This window comes from Eubalaena glacialis, chromosome 18 (genome assembly GCF_028564815.1).
Source record: "Eubalaena glacialis isolate mEubGla1 chromosome 18, mEubGla1.1.hap2.+ XY, whole genome shotgun sequence".
Classification (NCBI taxonomy): domain Eukaryota; kingdom Metazoa; phylum Chordata; class Mammalia; order Artiodactyla; family Balaenidae; genus Eubalaena; species Eubalaena glacialis.
In genome coordinates this window covers 13,208,752-13,233,323 of record NC_083733.1, presented here as the reverse complement: position 1 = coordinate 13,233,323, position 24,572 = coordinate 13,208,752, and the positions used below count along the sequence as shown (strand labels likewise).

Genomic DNA, 24,572 nt, shown 5'->3' with positions numbered 1-24,572 from the left:
AAAACGCAGTGTGATAAATGTGGTAACAGAAGCATGCAGAAGATATTATGGGAATACAAGGAAAGAACATATCACAGTGATTGTAGAGGAGAGATAGGTGAGGCTGGTAGTGGTCAAGTTATACTGGGCCAGGAGTAAGAAGGAATTTTGTCAGATGAACTGAGGAAGACTGGGGTTCTAGGACTGCAAGGGTAGAAAGGACAGAAAGAATAATGATAACTTCTGGGAATCCCATAGTTCAGAATGGCTGGAGTTGAGGGTATGAAAGATCAGGGGAGAAAGGGTGTTAGATCACACTGAGTATTATAGCTCATATGAAAGAATCTGGATTTTATCTTAAAGGAAATGAGAGGCTAATGGATAATTTTAATCAGAGAACTCAAAAGATGAACTCTGGTTGTATAGAGAAGGGCTACACTGAGGGGGTTAGTAGGCCAGTTAAAAGGCAAGAGTTTTTGGATGGGAGAAGATGGGATATATTTGAGATATTTATTTAGAATAATGACAAGATTTGGGTGTGGGGAGTGAAGGAAAATTCTTTTTTTTAATTTTTATTTTTACTGGAGTATAGTTGACTTACAGTGTTGTGTTAGTTTCAGGTGCAGAACAAAGTGAATCTGTTATACATATACATATATCTACTCTTTTTTAGATTCTTTTCCCATATAGGCCATTACAGAGAATTGAGCAGAGTTCCCTGAGCTATACAGTAGGTCCTTATTAGTTATCTATTTTATATATAGTAGTGTGTATATGTCAATCCCAATATTCCAATCTATCCCTCTCCCCTGCCTTACCCCCTGGTAACCAGAAGTTTGTTTTCTACATCTGTAACTCTATTTCTTTCTTGTAGGTAAGTTCATTTGTACCCTTTTTTTAAGATTCCACATATAAGCAATATCATATGATATTTGTCTTTCTCTGTCTGACTTATGAAGGAAAATTCTTCCTTCACAGTCAAGCTCCTTGAAAGTATAGTCTAAGTTTATTTAATCTACTTACTCTTCCATTCATCCTTAAAATATTTTAAATCAAAGCTGTCTGTTTAGTTAAATAGTCAAAGGTAGTCAATCTAAACAAACAAGCAGTCCCCCACAAAGTCCCTTTCTAAAGTCCTACCCATTACCCAGAGACAATTCTTTTAGCTTTTTCTTATGGTAATTACCTCCATACTTTTAAGCTACTTAAATTGCTATTTCTTGACCTGTTAGCTTTAGATACTGTATAATAGCTTTATACTATAGAAGGTAAGGAATGAACTCTTATACCCTCTTCCTGATCCCAATCCTCCCAATATAGTTAAATCATAATGTCATTAGATACTCAGTATTTATGTTATTGATTATGTAAAAATACTATATATAATGAGCCATATAGAATATTATATTTCTTTCAATTTTTAGTTTGTCATATAGTTAACAGTCATTTATTTCATAAGCCTATTTTCGATATGCCCATTACTAATTAATCCCCCATCTTTTCACTGGAAAAGCAAATCTCTCAAAATGTTCAAATGCTTCAAGTGATCTCTCAGGTGAGACATTCCTCTTGGAGTCTTCCATCTTCCTGCTTCAGTCAGGACTGGTTGCCATCTAAGCCGCTGCACAGGTGTCATCCTTCACCATCATCCTTGGAATTCCTTTGCTTTTTCTTAGGCTGATGCACTAATTACTGGATTCTTTAATTTTCTTTGTCTTGCTGTATTCCCCCATTTTGGTGAAGCACATCCTCTAGTAGTTTTATGAGAAAACATGTATGGGTAGTAAATGTCTTGAAAAATTTTATGTATGAAATGTCTATTTTGTATTATCTTGACTAAATATAATTTTTCCTCAGAATTTTAAAGGCACTGGTCTACTCTCTTCTAGTTTCCAGTAATGCTAATGAGAAGTATCATATTATTCAAACTCCCAGTACTTTAATTATTATTTTTTCCTCTGAAAGCTTTTGAGATCTTTTATTTACTCCCAGGGTTCTTTTCAGAACCCTAAAATTGGTTTGGGTTATCTTTCCATACATGGTGTGAGGCACTCCTGGGCACTTTTAATCTAGAAACTCATCCTTCAGTTCTTGGAAATTTTCTCATATTTTTCATTCAAGTTTTTTCTTTTTTTTTGGAGTGGCTAATATATACCAGGCACCACTCAAGACAGATGTGAGCTAAGAAGGGCAAAATCCCTGCCCTCAAGTAGTTTACATTGTATGAAGGAGAAAAGGTAATATGCAAATGATCAAATAAAGAGATCAGGTATTGAATGTTATAAAGAAAATTAAGCTAGTATAAAAGAACTGAAGTGACGGGTGAGGGGTGCTTTAATAGAGGGGGACAAGGAAAATGAATATCCTGAAAAGGTGACTGTTCCGTGATGAACAGCAAATGCACATTCTGTGAATATCTGAGGGATAGCGAGGAGGCTGCTTGTGGCCTAAGTAGAGTTAGCAAGGCGGACAGTGGTAGAAGAGGCCAAGGAGCAGGTCTCTGCTCTCTGCGTGTTTTGTAGGCCACTGTTAAGGACCTGGGAGTTTAATAAGTGAGAAAAGAGCTTCTGGGGTTTTAGGCAGAGACGTAATATGACCTGACTGTTAGAGGAATCATTCAGGCTGTAGCATGGAGTACAGACTGTAGAGGGACAAGGGCAGAAGAAGGGAGACTACTTAGGAGGCTATTAAAGAAGCACAAAAGAGAACTGATGATGGCTTGAACCAGGGGGTAGCAGTGAAAATGGTCAGATTCAGGACACATTCCAAAAGGAGCAGCCAGACAGCAAGGCTGCTAACAGACTGAATGTGGGATATAAGAGGACAAGAGGAATCAAGGTTTTTGATTTCAGCAATGGGAAGAACTGAGATTGGGAAGACTGTAACAAGAGAGGTTTAGAGGTAGAAAATCAAGAGTTCAGTTCTAGAAATGACTGTGAGACAGCGTAGAAACGTGAAATCAGCACTTGAAGTCTGGAGTTTGTGGACAAGTCTGTGCTGGATAAAAGACAGGAACCACAAATTGTCAGTCAGCAGGGCAGCATCAACTGTTCCTCTCCAATGGGAGTCATGGCAACAGTCTATGTAGCCATCTGGCGGTATCTTCTCTCCAGATGACAGCTCAGGTGTGAGAAGACAACACTCCCAACAGACACTGTAAGAGGTAGTTTTGGCTTAGAAACCCTCAAGCCCCATGCCATTATCTCTTGAAACAGCCCTCTGGGCATAGTTTTCAGGATCCCTGCAAGGAACACACACACCCAGGTACAAGAGTCACCACATTCAGGGAAACCTCTAGTATGGCACCCCCAATGAGTATTTATAATTCATTTATAGTTCTCCCCCATCCATATAGAATTTAAAATCAGGGTCATTTTTATCATAAGTAATACTGCCTTGAACCTTAGTTGGTATTTTACCCTTATTAGGTCACCAGGGAACTGAGCTACATAGTTAACAGGATTGAAATTCTCCTGAAGGGGAAAGAAAGGTTTTGTTAACCGTTTACTCACAGGGCTATTATGAGCTGCTATAAATGTTCCTTACATGGGTGGACAGATACATAAGCATTTCTGTGGGGTTAAGTACCTGGAAGTGAAAAGGCTGTGTTATATACTATGCCTAAGTTCCGCTTTAGTAAGTAATACCCAACAGCTTTCAAAGTAGTTACACTAATTTACATTATCACCATCAGTATTTGAAAACTCCCTTATTCTAGTATATGTGCTGCCGAAGCGATCACGAAAGCTCCCTTATTTTATATTCACAGTAATACTTGGTATTAACACTGTCGGTCTTCTGAATTTTAGCAATTCTAATGGTGAATGTAGATACTAGTATCTCACTCAGGTTTTAATTTCCATTTCCCTGATTATTAATGAGGATGAGCACCTTTCCATTTATTTGTAGATCATTCAAGTATCATCTTTAAGACATGGATGTTCAAGTATCTTACCCATTTTTCTTTCTTTCTTTTTTTTTTTTAATTAAGGGCTTAGCCTAAATTTGTCCATCCAGTAGTTATGTCGTATCTTATGGAACAATTTCTATTTTTAAAAAATTCAATTTATTTAAACTAAAACAACAACAACAAAAACCAGCTCACCCATTTCTCCCACCTCTGGCAACCACCAATCTGTTCTCTGTATCTATGAGCTTGGTGTTGTTTTTTTTGTTTTTTGTTTTGTTTTTAAGATTCCACATAAAAGAAAGATCGTATAGTATATGTCTTTGTCTGACTTACTTCAGTAGCATAATGCCCTCAAGGTCCATACATGTTGTTTCAAGTGGCAAGATTTCCTTCCTTTTACGGCTGAATAATATTCCATTGTGTGTGTGTGTACGTATGTATATGTATACACACATTTTCTTAACCATTTAACATTTATATTGTTTCCATATCTTGGCTATTGTAAATAATGCTGTAATGAACATGAGGGTGCACATATCTTTTTGAGCTAGTGTTTTCATTATCTTCAGATAAATACCCAGAAGTGGATCATATGGTAGTTCTATTTTTAACTTTTTGAGGAACCTCCACACTGCAGTGGCTGTACCAATTTGCCTTCCCACCAATAGTACACAAAGGTTCCCTTTTCTCCACCTCCTCACCAATACTTGTTATTTCTAGTCCTTTTGATGACAGCCATTCTAACGGGTGTGTGGTGACATCTCATTGTGATTTGGTTTCTCTGATGATTATCTTTTCACGTACCTATTTGCCATCTGTATGTCTTTTTTGGAAAAGTGTTTATACAGATCTTCTGTTCATTCTTTAATTGGGTTTTTTTGTTTGTTTGTTTTTGCTGTTGAGTTGTATGAGTTCTTTATACATTTTGGATGTTAGCCCCTTATCTGATATTTGATTTGCAAATATTTTCTCCCATTCAGTAGGTTGCCTTTTCATTTTCTTGGTGGTTTCCTTTGCTGTGCAGAAGCATTTTAGTCTGATATAGCCTCGCTTTATTTTTGCTTTTGCTTTTGGTGTCACATTCAAAAAACCATCACCAAGACCTATGTGAAAGAGCTTACCGACTTTTTTTTTCTAGGAGTTTTACGGTCTCAGGTCTTGAGTTAATTTTTGTGTCTGGTGTAAGGCAGTGGTCCTTATTGAGAAAAGTGTAAGGTACTTTTCTCAATACCATTTATTGAAGAGACTGTTCTTTTCCCCACTACATATTCTTGGCTCCTTTGTTATAAACTAACTGACATATATGCATGGGTTTATTTCTGGGATCTATATTCTGTTCCACTGATCTATGTGTCTATTTTTATGCCAATACCATATTGTTTTAATTACTATAGCTTTGTAATATAGTTTGAAATCAGGGCATGTGATGCCTTCAGCTTCGTTCTTCTTTCTTACGATTGCTTTGGCTATCTGGGGTCTTTTATGGTTCCAAACAAATTTTAGGATTGTTTGTTCTATTTCTGTGAAAAATGTCATTGGACTTTTGATAGGAATTGCACGGAATCTGTATATTGCTTTGAGTAGTATGAACATTTTAACAATACTAATTCCACCAACCCATGAGCATGGACTATCTTGTCATTTATTTATGTCTTCTTCAATTTCTTTCAGTAATGTCTTGTAGTTTTCAATATACAGGTCGTCTTTCACCTCCTTGATTAAATTTATCTTCTCCATTTTTCTATTCTGTTGTCTTTTCTTTCTTTCTTTTTTTAAAATTTATTTTATCTATTTTATTTTTGGCTGCGTTGGGTCTTTGTTGTTGCACACGGGCTTTCTCTAGTTGCGGTGAGCAGAGGCTACTCTTTGTTGCGGTGTGCGGTCTTCTCACTGCAGTGGCTTCTCTTGTTGCGGAGCACGGGCTCTAGGTGCGCGGACTTCAGTAGTTGTGGCTTGCAGGCTCTAGAGGGCAGGCTCAGTAGTTGTGGCACATGGGCTTAGTTGCTCCACGGCATGTGGGATCTTCCCGGACCAGGGCTCAAACCCATGTCCCCTGCATTGGCAGGGGGATTCTTTTCTTTTTTTAATAGTTAAGACTTTTTAATATTTATTTTATTTATTATCTTTTATTTTTGGCTGCGTTGGGTCTTCATTGCTGCACGCAGGCCTTCTCCACTCGTGGCGAGCAGGGGCCACTCCTCGCTGGGGTGCGCAGGCCTCCCACCACGGTGGTCCCTCCTGCCGTGGAGCACAGGTTCCAGACGCGCAGGCTCAGTAGTTGTGGCTCACGGGCTCTAGAAAGCAGGCTTAGCAGTTGTGGCGCACAGGTCCAGCTGCTCTGCAGCATGCGGGATCTTCCCGGACCAGGGCTCGAACCCGTGTCCCCCTGCGCTGGCAGGCAGATTCTTTTATAGTAATCTTTTATTTATTTATTTATTTATTTTTATATTTATTTTTGGCTATGTTGGGTCTTCGTTTCCGTGCGAGGGCTTTACCTAGTTGCGGCAAGCGGGGGCCACTCTTCATCGCGGTGCGCGGGCCTCTTCACTATCGTGGCCTCTCTTGTTGCGGAGCACAGGCTCCAGACGCGCAGGCTCAGCAGTTGTGGCCCACGGGCCTAGTTGCTCCGCGGCATGTGGGATCCTCCCAGACCAGGGCTCGAACCCGTGTCCCCTGCACCAGCAGGCAGACTCCCAACCACTGCGCCACCAGGGAAGCCCTGGCAGGCAGATTCTTAACCACTGCGCCACCAGGGAAGCCCTGTTGTCTTTTCTTTATTGCTTTGTATGAATTCTTCATATATTCTGCACATACTGTCAGATAAGGATTAAAATATTTTTTCCTTCTCTATGGCTTGCCTTTTCACACTCTTAATACTATATTTAATGAAACAAACTTTAATATAATCTGATTTATCAATCTTTTGCTTTTACTTACTGCTTTTTGTTTCCCATTTATTAAATCTTTGCTTATCCCACATAGTCTCTTATGTTATCTTCTAGAAGTTTTATTATTACACTTTTCACCTTTAGATCTATAATGCATCTAGAACAGATTTCTGTGAATGGTGTGCAGTAAGGATTAAGATTTTTTTATTCGAGTGTCTATCTATATATGAGTCTGTTTCTGGACTCACTCTGTTTCATTGGTCTATTTGTTAACCCCTGTGCCTCTGCCACACTGCCTTAATTATTGCTACTTTAAGTCTTCAATCAGGTGGTGAAATTCTCCCTGCTTGGTTCTTTTCAAGACTTTTGGCTATTATTGGTCAAAACTGTGTTCCCATGTAAATTTTAGAATCAGCTTACTATTTTTTGTAACAACAAAAATGGGATCGTACAGAATCTGTAATTTGGTGAGAGCTGACGTCCTTATAATATTGAGTCTTCCAACTCACTAGCATAGTATATATTAATGTATCTCTTCATTTATTTAGGTCTTCAAATTTCTCTAATATTTTATAGTTATCTGTAGAGATGTCTTACATACTTTTGTTAGATTTATTCTTATGTATTTGATGCTTTATATGCTATTTTAAATAGTGTTACTTTTAAATTCACTTTAGGGCTTCCTTGGTGGCACAGTGGTTAAGAATCCGCCTGCCAATGCAGGGGACACAGGTTTGAGCCCTGGTCCGGGAAGATCCCACATGCCGCGGACCAACTAAGCCTGTGCGCCACAACTACTGAGCCTGCACTCTAGAGCCCGCGTGCCACAACTACTGAAGTCCGCGCACCTAGAGCCCGTGCTCCGCAACAAGAGAAGCCACGGCAATGAGAAACCCACGTGCCGCAATGAAGAGTAGCTCCTGCTTGCTGCAACTACAGAAAGCCCATGCACAGCAACGAAGACCCAACACAGTCAAAAATAAATAAATAAATAAATTTATAAAAATAAAAATAAAATAAAATAAAAACTTTAATGGGAAAAATTATAATGCATTCCATCCCAATCCAAGTGTATTAGTTTGGTAGGGCTGCTGTAACAAAATACCATAAACTGGGTGGCTTAAACAACAAAAATTTATTTGCTCACGAATCTGGGGGGTAGAAGTCTGAGATCAAGGTGTCAGCAGTACCAATTTCTTCTGAGGGTTCTCATCTTGACTTGTAGATGTCCATCTTCTCCTGTGTCTGTGCCCTAATCTCTCTTTATTAGGACATCAATTCTTCCATTTTCTGTATACTATTTGTCCCCATTTTCAGCAGTGTAATATCCTTTGGAGATCAGCTTCTTTCTCCACCCCTTTGGAGCTTCTTTCTGGGCTTCCTCTCTGTCAGATTCAGTCCATTAATAGATTTTTGAGGATTTTTTCCTAATCTTTTGCTTAATAAATAATGCCATAATAATGCCATAACAAATATCATTTTAAGTTGACTGCTTTATAAAGAAGTTTTTCTTATTTATATTCCTATCCATAGGCTAGAGCAGAGTTTAGCAAACTTTTCCTGCAAGGGCCAGAAAGTAAATTTTTTAGGCTTTCAGGAAACTATAGTCACTGTTGCAACTACTCAACCTTGTCATTATAACATGGAAAGCAGCTACAGTATGTAACTGAATGAGTGTGGCTGTGTTCCAATATAACTTTATGCGTAAAAACAGGCAGTGGTCTGGATTTGGCCAATGGGTAGCCATTGACTGGTGGGCTAGAGAATGCTTAAATCTCCATATGCTTGTCAATACTGTGTATTTATCAAATTTTTAATATTTGTTAATCAGATGGATAAAAACAATGCACTCATTTTTCTTTTAATTTTCACACTTTAAATTATGAAAGAATCGAAATTTTTGTTGTTTACTGGACATCTTTTTCTTTTCCTGTGAATAGTCTATTTATGTCTGTTTTCTATGTTTATTAACAGCACTTTCTATTAAAGAATGTAGTCCTTTTCATCTGCACTGTAAATATTTTTTCATAATTTACATAACATTTTTGAGGAAAAAACCCTCAAATCTCTTTTTTGAGTTTTTTTTAAAGATTTTTTTTTTTTTTGATGTGGACCATTTTTAAAGTCGTTATTGAATTTGTTACAATATTGCTCTGTTTTATGTTTTGGTTTTTTGGCCACAAGGCATGTGGGATCTTAGCTCCCAACCAGGGATTGAACCTGCACCCCCTGCATTGGAAAGTGAAGTCTTTAACACCAGGGAAGTCCCCTTTTCTGAGTCTTTAATGCAATCAGATTTATAAATCTTTTTTTTTCTTTAAATATTTTTTGAGGTTGTATCATGTTTTAAAAACCCTACCCTCTGTTCATGTTTTCTTCTATTACTCTTGTGGTTTTATTTTTACTTTAAATCTCTGACCTATCTAGACCTTCTTTAGAATAAGTAGTCAACTTAGGCAGCCAACCTGCTTCTCTATTCTTGCAGTCTCCCATTCAAACTATCAAATAATGTGGAGACAGAGTGATTTCAGATATATAACTACTCCTCTTTTAAGACACAACTCAAGTATCATCTCCACTATTAAGTGTTTCCTGACATCAACCCACCTGGGCAAAATTCACTCTTGTGTCCCCATTGTACTCTTACAAGTTTCTGCCGAAGCACCTGGTACTTTTTGCACAGATTTGATTTCACGTCACTCTCCTTTTAATGTCAGACTGTATGTAATATGGGGAGATATATAGACACTGAATGTATTACGAATATATATATGACACATATATATGACATTGAATGTATTAATCGTAGTTATCTCTGGAGTTCTTATCTGTTAACTCTAATATATGTCTCTATCTTCAAGGTGCTTATTTGTGTGTCTTTAGTTTCTACCACAGTGTTTGGCACACAGTAGATGACTGTATGATGACTAAATGAAACAACTTTAAAATACAAAACTCTACAATTGTAAGCCTGACATGCAGAGAAACAATTTCATATGGTAGCTGTAACTGAAGAAAAATTTAAACTGAAGTATATAAATATTATTTGGCAGAGCCTACTGATTTCGACAATAGAGGAGTATTTGTAGATTTACCATGGCCCTTAAATAAGGTTAATCATACTCTTGTTAAGAGTAAGTGAATTTAAGAAAACATTATGCTTCCCAGAACAACAGGAAAAGCATCCCAATGTCTGTCATCATATATACAAAGCACATAATGTGAATTATGGAAAATCCATACTTACATGATTACAGTCTGAAGAAATTTCATTTTCAGGCTAAAAGGAAAAAAGAGAAGAGATGATGTTAAAAAAAAATCCTCTCAAGTTTCCAAACACCACCAAAATAAACTCAAAACAAGAAATCTGAATATTCAACTGAATATAATACTTCAATATGAGGAGTAAAATGGGGCTTATACATCTTTTAGATTGCTGAGGAGAAATATACCAGAAAAGGATGAGACACAGTCCCTTCCCAATCAATGGTACAATCTGGAAATTGGGAAAATGGAGAAGGATGTACTAAAGACATAAAGCAACAGTGACAGAAGGATCCTTACACGATACTTCATAATTCTGAAAGCTGAAGAGGATCAGGCACAATACAGGTGCCCTCGCTTTAAAGAAAGTTAGATATCTGGAAAAAAGCAGGCTTATAAAAGAGGGCAAAAAAGGTCTGACAATGATTTAAAAATTAGTCTCACATGTCACCATTAGGGGAAGTGAGGTGGTGGGTACATGGGACCTCTACGCCTATGTTTGTAACTTCTTATGAGTCTATAATCTTGCAGGTCTATGATTAAAAATACAAAGTTTAAAAAAACAGAAATTATTTATATATTCCCATGAATACATTTGCTCATAAAGCCAGGTACATATAACAGAGGTAAAATGAACTTTCAATTCTGTGACAAAAAAGTAGACTAGGTTATGCCTAATATTGCATAGTTTTGCCATACACTTCTCCTTTAATTTCCTTGTTCATACCATTAAAGGAGATACAATTGTCATAATGCACGCCATAATAAAGCACTATTTCCTTTGAGATTCCATAGTACTCCAACCTGCTCAAACGAAGTAAACTGTGTCCCCTCTATGAAATATTCCCGACATAGGTTGTAAAAGATGCCACTTTCAAAATAAAAAGATTCTCCCTATTCAAGGATAGAAATAAGGCAATACAGAAAACAGTAAATATTAACAAATTAATCAGACACACCTAGCATCACTTTAGGAAGAAAAAGGTTTCTAGGGAACTATTCATTCCACTACATTATTTAGCAGGCATTAATTCTAATGTACAAACATTTTTGTACTTACTTATAAAATATTATATTAAAATTGACTTTAATTAGATTGCTAGGCAATCATGAGATTATAACACACCACTTCTGAACTTTCCCCTTCCTTGTCTAAGTAAGAACAGATATTTTAATGTCTTTCTGAGGTGTCTTTCTAAATCTCAGAAATCAGCCTCCATACTATGTGTTAATCTAGCTTAACTCTGTTCCCTTCACTGAAATTCCAAGTGCTTAACTTATAGCCCTTAATGGTTTATTTGCAAGAATACTTTATTTTGTATAGGCAGTTTTCTACCTTATCCCCTTTTAATCTATCCTTTCAATTTTTTCCAATCAATCAGTAATTCTAGCTCTTTCTCAAAGCACAGACGGCAATTAATACCATTAGCATCTCTACTTGTGTTCATTTCTATTAAATGATAACTTTGGATTAAAGGGGCATTCTTGAAAGAAATTCAGAGCATTGGAGAATTTTCAAAGTAAAGTAGTCAAAGAAGATTTAAGTTACCCATGGAAAAAAAGCATTGCCACATTTACGGTCCATAGGACTTATATCAGCAAATTAATGATTGTTTTAACGTCTTACTTTCCTACAGTGATAGACTGGATTATTTCCCCCCGTTTTCTACTCTTATTTAATAGGATTTGATATCCAGATCCTTCGCCCTGTAACTCTGCATAGCCTCCTGCTGTGGAATGAGTATATACCCCGCTCCACTGATGTTAGGTTAGGCCACTGACTTGCTCTGGCCAACGGGATTTTAGCAGGCATAATATGAGAAGAGGCTTTAAATGTGCTTGGGTGGTTTGGCTTGTACTCTCGCACTCCTGACACTCCCGATGCGAACAACATGTACAGAGAGCTGCTAGTACAAGGAAAAGGAGAGACACATGGAGCAGATCTAAACCTAACCCGTAGCCCAGAGCACAGCCACCCCAACTGACCTGTGCAGCCATGAGCGAGAAGAATAAATATTTGTCATTATAAGCCCTTGAAATTTTGAGGGTGTTTGTAATGAAGAAAAAAATGACTAATAAGCCCATCAGGCAAATGAAATAAGAAAAATCTCAAAACCTTTAAGTTGTAATTGGTAACTGCAATGATTTAATTTAGTGAATTATATTAGTAAGTACAGAATACTACACCTTTTATGAAGGAATGACACAGTCCACAGAGACATAAGTGAACTGCAAATGTGGAGGTCAGTGTTTGGTTTTCATCTCTCTCGCTGTCTCAATTTGCAATTGACAATCAACTGGCTTATTTTTTTTCTTTCTAGATTTAGTTTTTCTACCCACAAAGAGAAGACAATATAGGAGTGCCATGAGAACAAGGTTACGATGTTAAGCCACTGAGATTCACTGAACTGAACAGCTATAAAGAATTTCTAAGTGTAATTACAAATAGTTACTCTTATAAATTTAAAAGAGCCTTTAGAATCAAAGGACAAAGTAGTGGTTCAGAGGAACAGAACAGAGACTTGCAGAATATAAAATATAAAGTAGTATACCCAAACAGTGGGAACATGAATAATGCCAGCACAAACTAACTTTAGAGAAAGTATAAAGAGAAAATGCTATGGTTTGGCACTCAGCCATTTGATAAGAAACTAAAAGACAGAAATTTCAAGGAACAAAAACAAACATGGGTGCTGACACAGGTCTGGTTCTGAGCCTACATCATGGCCATGAGGTCCCAATCAAGTCACTTCATCAGACATATCTATTTCTGCAAATCTGTAAATGCAGATAGGCTTGACGATCTTTAATCGTAGAATACGAATAGTATGAGGACTAACACCAGACTACTAAGGTAAAAAAAGGCTGAGGATTTTTTCCTTTTATTAACAATCAGTGAAATAATACTCTGAAATGATCCCAAGAAATCAATCAACAAGTAAATACTGAATAATTATGAAGTACCCAAAACTGTGCTAGGCATTGTTGTGGGATACAGAAGAAAGGTAAGACACAAATTGTCCCTAACCTCAGGTAGTTTACAATCCAGTTATAGAAATAAAATGGTGAAATCAAGCAAGTAAGCAAGAGCAGGGACTTGAGCTAGGCCTGAAGGTTTAGACAGAAGAATGATTTCCAAAGGGGATGCAAGTTAGATGATCCCCTGGGGCTCAGGAAGAAAATAATGGAACCTCTCTTTTTTGAAAAGTTCATGCTTTAATTTATACTTTAATGTTTTTATAATATATGTTAGAATAATTAATATTTTATGAATATATATCTACTAGAGTATGCTTAATAATGTTTTCAAATGATAAGAAGAACATGATCAAGATAGAAATCTGAGAGTTGAAACCTTTCTTCTCACCAGTTTAGGAGTCCTACCCCCATCCCTACCTCTTCAAATCAGAGGCAAAGTGAAGGTTCCTAGCTGTGGAAGCAGTAAATTAGAAGCTAAGCTTTGCCACATTATTAGCTGTTCTCTATTACTCTGGAGATAGAAATCTGGACTTTGAAAAGACTCTTACATCAAGTGTTTCCTCTTTGGAATTAAAATAATTGTCCTCTTAACAATGGAAAACTGGGAGGAGAAAAATTTATGAAAAGCCTCACAAATAACTTTCTGTTAAATTAATCATCAAATTTTGGAAAAGAGACTGCTGAAGTTACATATATTAATATCAAAAAAGAAATGATTATGAATAGAGGAAAGAGAAAAAGAAGAAAATATGAAGCATCCCCCCAACCAAACACAGCAGTGACTAAAATAGAGAAGGAACTCAGTTAATGCTGAATGAATGATGCAGCAATAGCACTGTAGGAGAGACAAGCCCTGAGTACTTGGAGACACCTGCCTGACTCCAATAAAGAATCTGATGGGTGTAGCAGAAAACAGTAGAAGTTGTCAATGAATTGAGCTAGGTGCTACATTTATTTCCTACAACATGATGAACTGCAAGAAAAATGGTATTGCCTCCAATTTACAGATAAAGATATTGAAATACAGAGAAACCAAGTCATGTAACCAAAGGTACATTGCTAGGAGACAACAAAACTGGAATTTACCTAATGATAGTAAATGACAACCATGCTTATTGTGATGCTTTCACCTTGATACTCCCGAAAAAGAGCCAGTAGGTCAGGGTGAGCACAATGATGGGGGGCCTTTGGGAGGTACAAGAAAAAGAAAGGTAGACAGGGACTTCCGTGGGGTCCAGAGGTTAAGACTCTGAGCTCCCAATGCAGGGGGCATGGGTTCAATCCCTGGTTGGGGGACTAAGATCCCACATGCCACGCCAATTAAAAACAAACAGGGGCGGAGTCAAGATGGCGTACTAGGAGGACGCAGAATTCGCATCTCCTCACAACTAGGGCACCTACCAGGCACTGGTGGGGGACCACGGACACCTAAGGGGATGGGAAGAACCCCTAGTGACTGGGTAGGATGTGGGGTGTGGGGGTAGTGAAGGGGGAGGAGAAGTGGAGGCGGGATGGGACTGGCGCCCCTGAGGGGTGGCTGTGGGAGGGGAAGGGATCCCATGCACGCAGGGGGAAATTGGGGAACCACTGGGAGGGCAGAGGATCAAAAGGGAGTGTGGCCAGGTTTACCATGCCCACTTGGGCCCCTGGGAGCCTGCTGAAGACCCAGGCCTGATCCTCTGCCCACAGAGGCCCCCTCCAGCTGCGCAGGTCCTGAGGGAGTGGGAGGAAGGCAAGGCGGAGCAAAAGTAAAGGCCGGACCTCCAGGACCGGCACCCCTGAGGGGTGGCTGGGGGAGGTGAGGAGTTCCTACACCAAGCGGTACCCACCCCCGTTAGGGGGGGAGACCCTGGGGGAGAAGGTGGGGGAGGGGTGCGGAGGAACGGAAGGGAACGCAGCCAGTGCGTTCCCTGTCCACCTAGGCACCGGGAAGACTGTTGGGCTCCCGGGCCTAATCCTCTGTCCTCAGAGCCCCCCTCCTGCGCACAGAGCCCAAGCCCCACCTCTACAGTGGGAGATCCCGTCCAACGAGCTGGGCCTAAACCCCACCCACACACCCTCACTCAGGGCCCTACCTCCAAACTCCGGAACCCCACACTCCAGAGGACCTCCTTTGGATGTGCTGCATCTCCCCTTCCCCAGGTACGAAGTAGAGGCCCCACCCCATGCTTGAACGTGCCCCGCCTATGCCCCACTCCACGCTCAAACATCAACCCCCCCCCACCTGCCTAGGTCCCGCCCCACCCAAAACCCCACCCCTGCCTAAGTTCCACCTGCTCCTAAACTCCACCCCCATAGCCAACACTTTTATCTTTTTTTTTTTTCTTTTCTTTTTTCCTCTTTTAGATTGGGGTTCTGTTTTACCTTGTTGATTCATTGTTGTTGATTCTTTTATATTTTTATTTTTCCTAATAAATCTTTTATTTTTCTAATTTTATTTTATTTTTTATACTTTGTTAGTGATCTCTCCTTTTTGGCTTGTTGCCCTCCCCCTTCTTTTTTTTCTTTTTTCTGCTGTGGTTTTATTTTACCTTACTGCAGCTGTTTCAATTATAGTTTTATTTTTCCTAATATATTTTTTATCTTTCTAATTTTATTTTGTTTCTTTTTCTTTGATATTGTACAGCTCTTTTTTTTTTTCTTCCTTCGTTTTTTTTTTTTTTTCACCACGCCATGAAACTTGCGGGATCTTGGTTCCCAGGCTGGAGGTTGTGCATGAGCTCCTGTGGTGGGAGCTCCGAGTCCAAACCACTGGACTAAGAGAGAACCTCAGACCCCAGGGAATATCAATTGGAGTGAGGCCTCCCGGAGGTCCTCATCTCAGCACCAAGATCCAGCTCTATCTAACTGCCTGCAAACTGCAGTGCTGGACGTCTCAGGCCAAACAACCAGTAAGATAGGAATACAGCATCGCCCATCAAAAAAAAAAAATGAAATGACAAAAAAATACGTTACAGATGAAGGAGCAAGGTAAAAACCTACAAGACCAAATAAATGAAGACGAACTAGGTAACCTACCTGAAACAGAATGCAGAGTAATGATAGTAAAGATGATCCAAAATCTCAGAAACAGAAAGGAGAAAATACAAGAAACATTTAACAAGGATCTAGAAGAACTAAAGAGCAAACAAACAGTGATGAACAACACAATTACTGAAATTAAAAATACTCTAGAAGGAATCAATAGCAGAATAAATGAGGCAGAAAGACAGATAAGCTGGAAGATAAAATGGTGGAAATAACTGCCAAGGAGCAGAATAAAGAAAAAAGAATGAAAAGAATTGAGGACAGCCTCAGAGACCTCTGGGACAACATTAAATGCACCAACATTCGAATTATAGGGGTCCTAGGAGAAGACAAGAAAAAGAAAGGGTCTGAGAAAATATTTGAAGAGATTATAGTTGAAAACTTCCTTAACATGGAAAAGGAAATAGTGAATCAAGTCCAGGAAGCACAGGGACTACCATACAGGATAAACCCAAAGAGAAACGCAGAGACACATATTAATCAAACTACCAAAAATTAAATACAAGGGGCTTCCCTGGTGGCTCAGTGGTTAAGAATCCGCCTGCCAATGCAGGGGACATGGGTTCAAGCCCTGGTCTGGGAAGATCCCACATGATGCGAAGCAACTAAGCCCATGCGCCACAACTACCAAGCCTGCGCTCTAGAGCCCACGGGCCACAACTACTGAAGCCTGCATGCCTAGAGCCCGAGCTCGGCAACAAGAGAGGCCACTGCAATGAGAAGCCCGCGCACTGCAACGAAGAGTAGCCCCCGCTCACCGCAACTAGAGAAAGCCCACATGCAGCAACGAAGACCCAACGCAGCCAAAAATAAATAAATAAGATAAATAAATTTATTGTAAAAAATTAAATACAAAGAAAAAATATTAAAAGCAGCAAGGGAAAAGCAACAAATAACATACAAGGGAATCCCCATAAGGTTAACAGCTGATTTTTTTAGCAGAAACTCTGCAAGCCAGAAGGGAGTGGCAGGACATATTTAAAGTGATGAAAGGGAAAAACCTACAACCAAGATCACTCTACCCAGCAAGGATCTCATTCAGATTTGATGGAGAAATTAAAACCTTTACAGATAAACAAAAGTTAAGAGAATTCAACACCATCAAACCAGCTTTACAACAAATGCTAAAGAAACTTCTCTAGGCAGGAAACTCAAGAGAAGGAAAAGACCTACAATAAAAACCCCAAAACAATTAAGAAAATGGTAATAGGAACATACATATCAATAATTACCTTAAATGTAAACGGATTAAATGCTCCAACCAAAAGACATAGACTGGCTGAATGGATACGAAAACAAGACCCATACATATGCTGTCTACAAGACACCACTTCAGACCTAGGGACACATACAGACTGAAAGTGAGGGGATGGAAAAAGATTCCATGCAAATGGAAATCAAAAGAAAGCTGGAGTAGCAATTCTCATATCAGACAAAATAGACTTTAAAATAAAGACTATTACAAGAGACAAAGAAGGACACTACATAATGATCAAGGGATCAATCCAACAAGAAGATATAACAATTGTAAATATTTATGCACCCAACATAGAAGCACCTCAATACATAAGGCAAATGCTAATAACAGCCATAAAAGGGGAAATGGACAGTAACAAAATAATAGTAGGGGACTTTAAGTGGGGACACCCCACTTTCACCAATGGACAGATCATCCAAAATGAAAATAAATAAGGAAACACAAGCTTTAAATGATACATTAAACAAGATGGACTTAATTGATATTTATAGGACATTCCATCCAAAAACAACAGAATACACTTTCTTCTCAAGTGCTCATGGAACATTCTCCAGGATAGACCATATCTTGGGTCACAAATCAAGCCTTGGTAAATTTAAGAAAACTGAAATCGTATCAAGTATCTCTTCTGACCACAACGCTATGAGACTAGATATCAATTACAGGAAAAAACTGTAAAAAATACAAACACATGGAGGCTAAAGAATACACTCCTTAATAACCAAGAGATCACTGAAGAAATCAAAGAGGAAATCAAAAAATACCTAGAAACAAATGACAATGAAAACATGACGACCCAAAACCTATGGGATGCAGCAAAAGCAGTTCTAAGAGGGAAGTATATAGCAATACAATCCTACCTCAAGAAACAAGAAGAATCTCAAATAAACAACCTAACCTTACACCTAAAGCAATTAGAGAAAGAAGAACAACAACAACAACAAAAACCAAAGTTAGCAGAAGGAAAGAAATCATAAAGATCAGATCAGAAATAAAAGGAAACAACAGCAAAGATCAATGAAACTAAAACCTGGTTCTTTGAGAAGATAAACAAAATTGATAAACCATTAGCCAGACTCATGAAGAAAAAAAGGGAGAAGACTCAAATCAATAGAATTAAAAATGAAAAAGGAGGAATAACAACTGACACTGCAGAAATACAAAGGATCCTGAGAGATTACTACAAGCAACTATATGCCAATAAAATGGACAACCTGGAAGAAATGGACAAATTCTTAGAAAAGCACAACCTTCCGAGACTGAAACAGGAAGAAATAGAAAATATAAACAGACCAATCACAAGGACTGAAATTGAAACTGTGATTAAAAATCTTCCAACAAACAAAAGCCCAGGACCAGATGGCTTCACAGGCAAATTCTATCAAACATTTACAGAAGAGCTAACACCTATCCTTCTCAAACTCGTCCAAAATATAGCAGAGGGAGGAACACTCCCAAACTCATTCTATGAGGCCACCATCACCCTGATACCAAAACCAAAGATGTCACAAAAAAAGAAAACTACAGGCCAATATCTCTGATGAACATAGATGCAAAAATCCTCAACAAAATACTAGCAAACAGAATCCAACAGCACATTAAAAGGATCATACAGGGACTTCCCTAGTGGCTCAATGGTTAGGAATCTGCCCGCCAATGCAGGGGACACGGGTTCGATCCCTGGCTCGGGAGGATCCCACATGCCGTGGAGCAACTGGGCCCATGTGCCACAACTACTGGGCTTGCGCTCTGGAGCCCACGAGCCACAAGTGCTGAGCCCGTGTGCCACAGCTGCTGAGGCCCGCACACCTGGAGCCCATGCTCTGCAACAGGAGAAGCCACTGTAATGAGAGGCACGCGCACCGCAACAAACAGTAGCCCCCGCTCGCAGCAACTAGAGAGAGCCTGTGCACAGCAACGAAGACCCAATGCAGACAAAAACAAATAAATAAAATATAAAAAAATAAATTAAAAAAAAACTTAAAAAAAAAAAAAGGATCATACACCATGATCAAGTGGGGTTTATCCCAGGAATGCAAGGATTCTTCAATATACACAAATCAATCAATGTGATACACCATATTAACAAATTGAAGAAGAAAAACCACATGATCATCTCAATAGATGCAGAAAAAGCTTTTGACAAAATTCAACACCCATTTATGATAAAAACCCTCCAGAAAGCAGGCATAGAGGCAACTTACCTCAACATAATAAACGCCATATATGACAAACCCACAGCCAACATTGTTCTCAATGGTGAAAAACTGAAATCATTTCCACTAAGATCAGGAACAAGACAAGGCTGCCCACTCTCACCACTATTATTCAACATAGTTTTGGAAGTGTTAGCCACAGCAATCAGAGAAGAAAAAGAAATAAAAGGAATCCAAATCAGAAAAGAAGAAGTAAAGCTGTCACTGTTTGCAGATGACATGATACTATACATAGAGAATCCTAAAGACTCTATCAGAAAACTTCTAGAGCTAATTAATGAATTTAGTAAAGTAGCAGGACACAAAATTAATGCACAGAAATCTCTTGCATTCCTATACACTAATGACGAAAAATCTGAAAGAGAAATTAAGGAAACACTTCCATTTACCACTGCAACAAAAAGAATAAAATACCTAGGAATAAACCTACCTAAGGAGACAAAAGACCTGTATGAAGAAAACTATAAGACACTGATGAAAGAAATTAAAGATGATACAAACAGATGGAGAGATATACCATGTTCTTGGACTGGAAGAATCAACATTTTGAAAATGACTATACTGCCCAAAGCAATCTACAGATTCAATGCAATCCCTATCAAACCACCAATGGCATTTTTCACAGACCTAGAACAAAAAATTGCACAATTTGTATGGAAACACAAAAGACCCTGAAGAGCCAAAGCAATCTTGAGAAAGAAAAACGGAGCTGGAGGAATCAGGCTCCCTGACTTCAGACTATACTACAAAGCTACAGTAATCAAGACAAGATGGTACTGGCACAAAAACAGAAATATAGATCAATGGAACAGGATAGAAAGCCCAGAGAAAAACCCACGCACATATAGTCACCTTATCTTTGATAAAGGAGGCAAGAGTATACAATGGAGAAAAGACAGCCTCTTCAATAAGTGGTGCTAGGAAAACTGGACAGCTACATGTAAAAGAATGAAATTAGAACACTTCCTAACACCATACACAAAAAGAAACTCAAAATAGATTAAAGACCTAAATGCAAGGCCAGACACTATAAAACTCTTAGAAGAAAACACAGGCAGAACACTCTATGACATAAATCACAGCAAGGTCCTTTTTGACCCACCTCCTAGATAAATGGAAATAAAAACAAAAATAAACAAATGGGACCTAATGAAACTTAAAAGCTTTTGCACAGCAAAGGAAACCATAAAAAAGACGAAAAGACAACCCTCAGAATGGGAGAAAATATTTGCAAATGAAGCAACTGACAAAGGATTAATCTCCAAAATATACAAGCAGCTCATGCAGTTCAATATCAAAAAAAACAAACAACCCAATCCAAAAATGGGCAGAAGACCTAAACAGACATTTCTCCAAAGAAGACATACAGATAGATGGCCAACAAACACATAAAAAGATGCTCAATATCACTAATTATTACAGAAATGCAAATCAAAAGTACAATGAGGTATCACCTCACACCAGTCAGAATGGCCATCATCAAAAAATCTACAAACAATAACTGCTGGAGAGGGTGTGGAGAAAAGGGAACCCTCTTGCACTGTTGGTGGGAATGTAAATTGATACAGCCACTATGGAAAACAGTATGGAGGTTCCTTAAAAAACTAAAACTAGAACTACCATATGACCCAGCAATCCCACTACTGGGCATATACCCTGAGAAAACGATAATTCAAAAAGAGTCATGTACCACAATGTTCATTGCAGCACTATTTACCATAGCCAGGACATGGAAGCAACCTAAGTGTCCATCATCGGATGAATGGATAAAGAAGATGTGGCACATATATACAATGGAATATTACTCAGCCATAAAAAGAAACAAAATTGAGTTATTTGTAGTGAGGTGGATGAACCTAGAGTCTGTCATACAGAGTGAAGTAAGTCAGAAAGAGAAAAACAAATACCGTTGCTAACACATATTTATGGAATCTCAAAAAAAAAAAAAAATTGGTTCTGACGAACCTAGGGACATGACAGGAACAAAGACACAGACATACAGAATGGACTTGAGGACACAGGGAGGGGGAAGGGTAAGCTGGGACGAAGTGAGAGGGTAGCAATGACATATATACACTACCAAATGTAAAATAGACAGCTAGTGGGAAGCAGCTGCATCACACAGGGAGATCAGCTCAGTGCTTTGTGACCACCTAGAGGGGTGGGATAGGGAGGGTGCGATAGGGAGGGTGGGAGGGAGATGCAAGATGGAGGGGATATGGGGATATATGCATACATATAGCTGATTGTTACACAGCAGAAATTAACACACATTGTAAAGCAATTATACTCCAATATAGATGTTAAAAACAAACAAACAAACCAACAAAACAACTCCCCAAAACCAAAGAAAGGTAGACAGGATGAATAAACACAACTAGTGCTCTAGACTGATTTGTTTAATGAATTCAGATGCCCACAGCTTGGGTAAGAAACTGGTAATTAGATCAACTAGGGATCTGGACTAGCTCTTTAAATAACCAAAACAGGTTATTAAAAAAACTTTGCTTAGTTCATTTGGCTTTTCTAAATCAATGACTTAAATGTTTGGGGTATTATTGTACTTTAATCTTTTAACTGGGTAAGTTAAGCTGAAACAGCTGATTTTAAGGCTTAATACCCCTAGCCCTTCCTCTAAGTTCTGTAAACTCAGTATGGGCTTTAAGGGATAGAACTGTGGAGAAAGAACAATAGACTAGCAGAAGTATTTAGCTATAGAAGCTCTGTGATTTTATTTATTTATTTTTAATATTTATTTATTATTTTATTTATTTATTTTCTCCTTTATTTTTTTTGGCTGTGTTGGGTCTTAGTTGCGCGGCACATGGGCTTCTCCCTAGTTGTGGCTTGAGGGTTTTCTCTCTCTAGTTGTGGCACGCAGGCTCCAGGGTGCGTGGGATCTGTAGTTTGCGCCACGTGGGCTGTCTAGTTGAGGCACGCAGGCTCAGTAGTTGTGGCGCACAGGCTTAGTTGCCCCATGGTATGTGGGATTTTAGTTCCCTGACCAGGGATTGAACCCGCATCCCCTGCATTGGAAGGTGGATTCTTTACCACTGGACCACCAGGGAAGTCCCTAGAAGCTCTGTGATTTTAGATGTGTCACTTCTCTAGACCCCCAAGGACAGGCTTTGGACTATAATAGGGATTTCACCACCTAGGATCCATGACAGACAGGAGTGAGATTGTCCTGAAACTGAATACAAACTTCTGTGTGCAAGTATATTTTCCTGAGAAGAGAATCCACAGCTGTCATCATAATCTCAAAAAGATCCATAAGTAAGTCAGAAAGACAGATATCGCATGATATTGCTTATATGCGGAATCTAAAAAAAAAAAAAAAAAAAAAAAGACACAAAACAGATACAGACTCACCGACTTAGAGAACAAATTTATGGTTACCAGGGGGGAAGGGTAGGGGAGAGGGATAGTTAGGGAGTTTGGGATTGACATGTACACCCTGCTGTATTTAAAATGGGTAACCAGGGACTTTCCTGGTGGTGCAGTGGTTAAGAATCCGCCTGCCAATGCAGGGGACACAGGTTCGAGCCCTGGTCCGGGAAGATCCCACATGCTGTGGAGCAACTAAGCCCGTGCGCCACAACTGCTGAGCCTGCGCTCTAGAGCCCACGAGCCACAGCTACTGAGCCCGCGTGCCACAACTACTGAGGCTGCGTGCCACAACTACTGAAGCCCGCGCGCCTAGAGCCCGTGCTCCGCAACAAGAGAAGCCACTGCAATGAGAAGCCCGCGCACTGCAACAAAGAGTAGCTCCCACTCGCCGCCAACTAGAGAAAGCCCGCATGCAGCAACAAAGACCCATCCCAGCCATCAATAAATACGTAAATAAATCAGTAAAAATAAAAATTAAAAAAATAACTAACAAGGACCTCTTGTATAGCACAGGGAACTCTGCTCAATATTATGTAACAACATACATGGGAAAAGACTTTGAAAAAGCATAGATACATGTATGTGTATAACTGAATCACTTTGCTGTACACCTGAAACTAACATAACATTGTTAATCAACTATACTCCAATATAAAATAAAAAGTTAAAAAAAAAAGAACACTGGACAGCCTTCAAGACAATACTATGGCAGTCTTCAGAATAATAAAGTTTATAATCAAAGCCAACAATGCACTGAAGTACAGTAGACCCTTGAACAACATGGGTTTGAACTGCATGGGTCTACTTATATTTGGATTTTTTAAAATAAATGCACACTATGGTTTAAAAAAAAAGAAAGAAACACTGGTCTAAGATGGTCAAGATTCTTTCCAGCTTTCTGAGTCTATAAAAGCTGAGATGTGGAACACAAAAATAGAGTATTTGATGAATTCCACATCTTTTAATGCAGGTAATTTTTGTATTATGATTATGGTTTCCTACTACTTCATCTTAATCATTCTCTGCTGGTCAAAGTCACAACAAACAGGTTTCAGAATATACTGCTGAAAAGCTTGAGTCTGAATGTTCTCAATTAATTCAACCATCACATTCACTTAAGTGGATGATTTTTACAAAGAGTGTAAGTCTGGAACTACGATTTCCCCAAAGGTGAACAGGCTGAGTTAATGAGTCTGGCAGGAGAAATTAAAGGATTCACAAAACTAACTTGGAAGTTGTCCCAGTTTCTGAAACAGAAATCTTGGGAATTAGACTGTCTAAAATATGAAACATTCTATAGTCACATCCATTGAAGTTGAACTACCCACCAGATCACACCTGATACTAAATTAAGTGGCAATAGACTCTGTTTATTAATCACTAAGAGAAAACAAAAAAACAAAACAAAAAAATCTGCAGCATTGGTGCTTTCACGGCCTTGCAAAACTCTGAAGGCTGGGCAACAGCCCGATGCCTCCTTATGATCAGAAACATTCTGCTACAGTAGTAAGTAAATTCTTCTTCTGGGAGTTTATACATTAAGAACCCCGTAAACTTCCAATCATATGAGCAATTCATTTATTAACTTGGCCCAAACCACCTCACTCTTGCCCACCAAAAAAGCACACTGAAAATAATATAGTTGGTAATGATGAGATAAA

At 38.8% G+C, this 24,572-nt stretch overlaps 1 protein-coding gene across 2 annotated transcripts in view; it reads right to left on the bottom strand.

Moving 5' to 3' along the window:
• The window catches only part of GLG1 (golgi glycoprotein 1), a 154,213-nt gene that overhangs the window by 54,052 nt on the left and 75,589 nt on the right, over positions 1-24,572 (bottom strand). For both annotated transcript variants that reach the window (XM_061174354.1, XM_061174355.1), the window contains exon 2: positions 10,025-10,057. In XM_061174354.1, the coding sequence (XP_061030337.1) occupies positions 10,025-10,057 (33 nt within the window). The remainder of the gene's footprint in view (positions 1-10,024; positions 10,058-24,572) is intronic.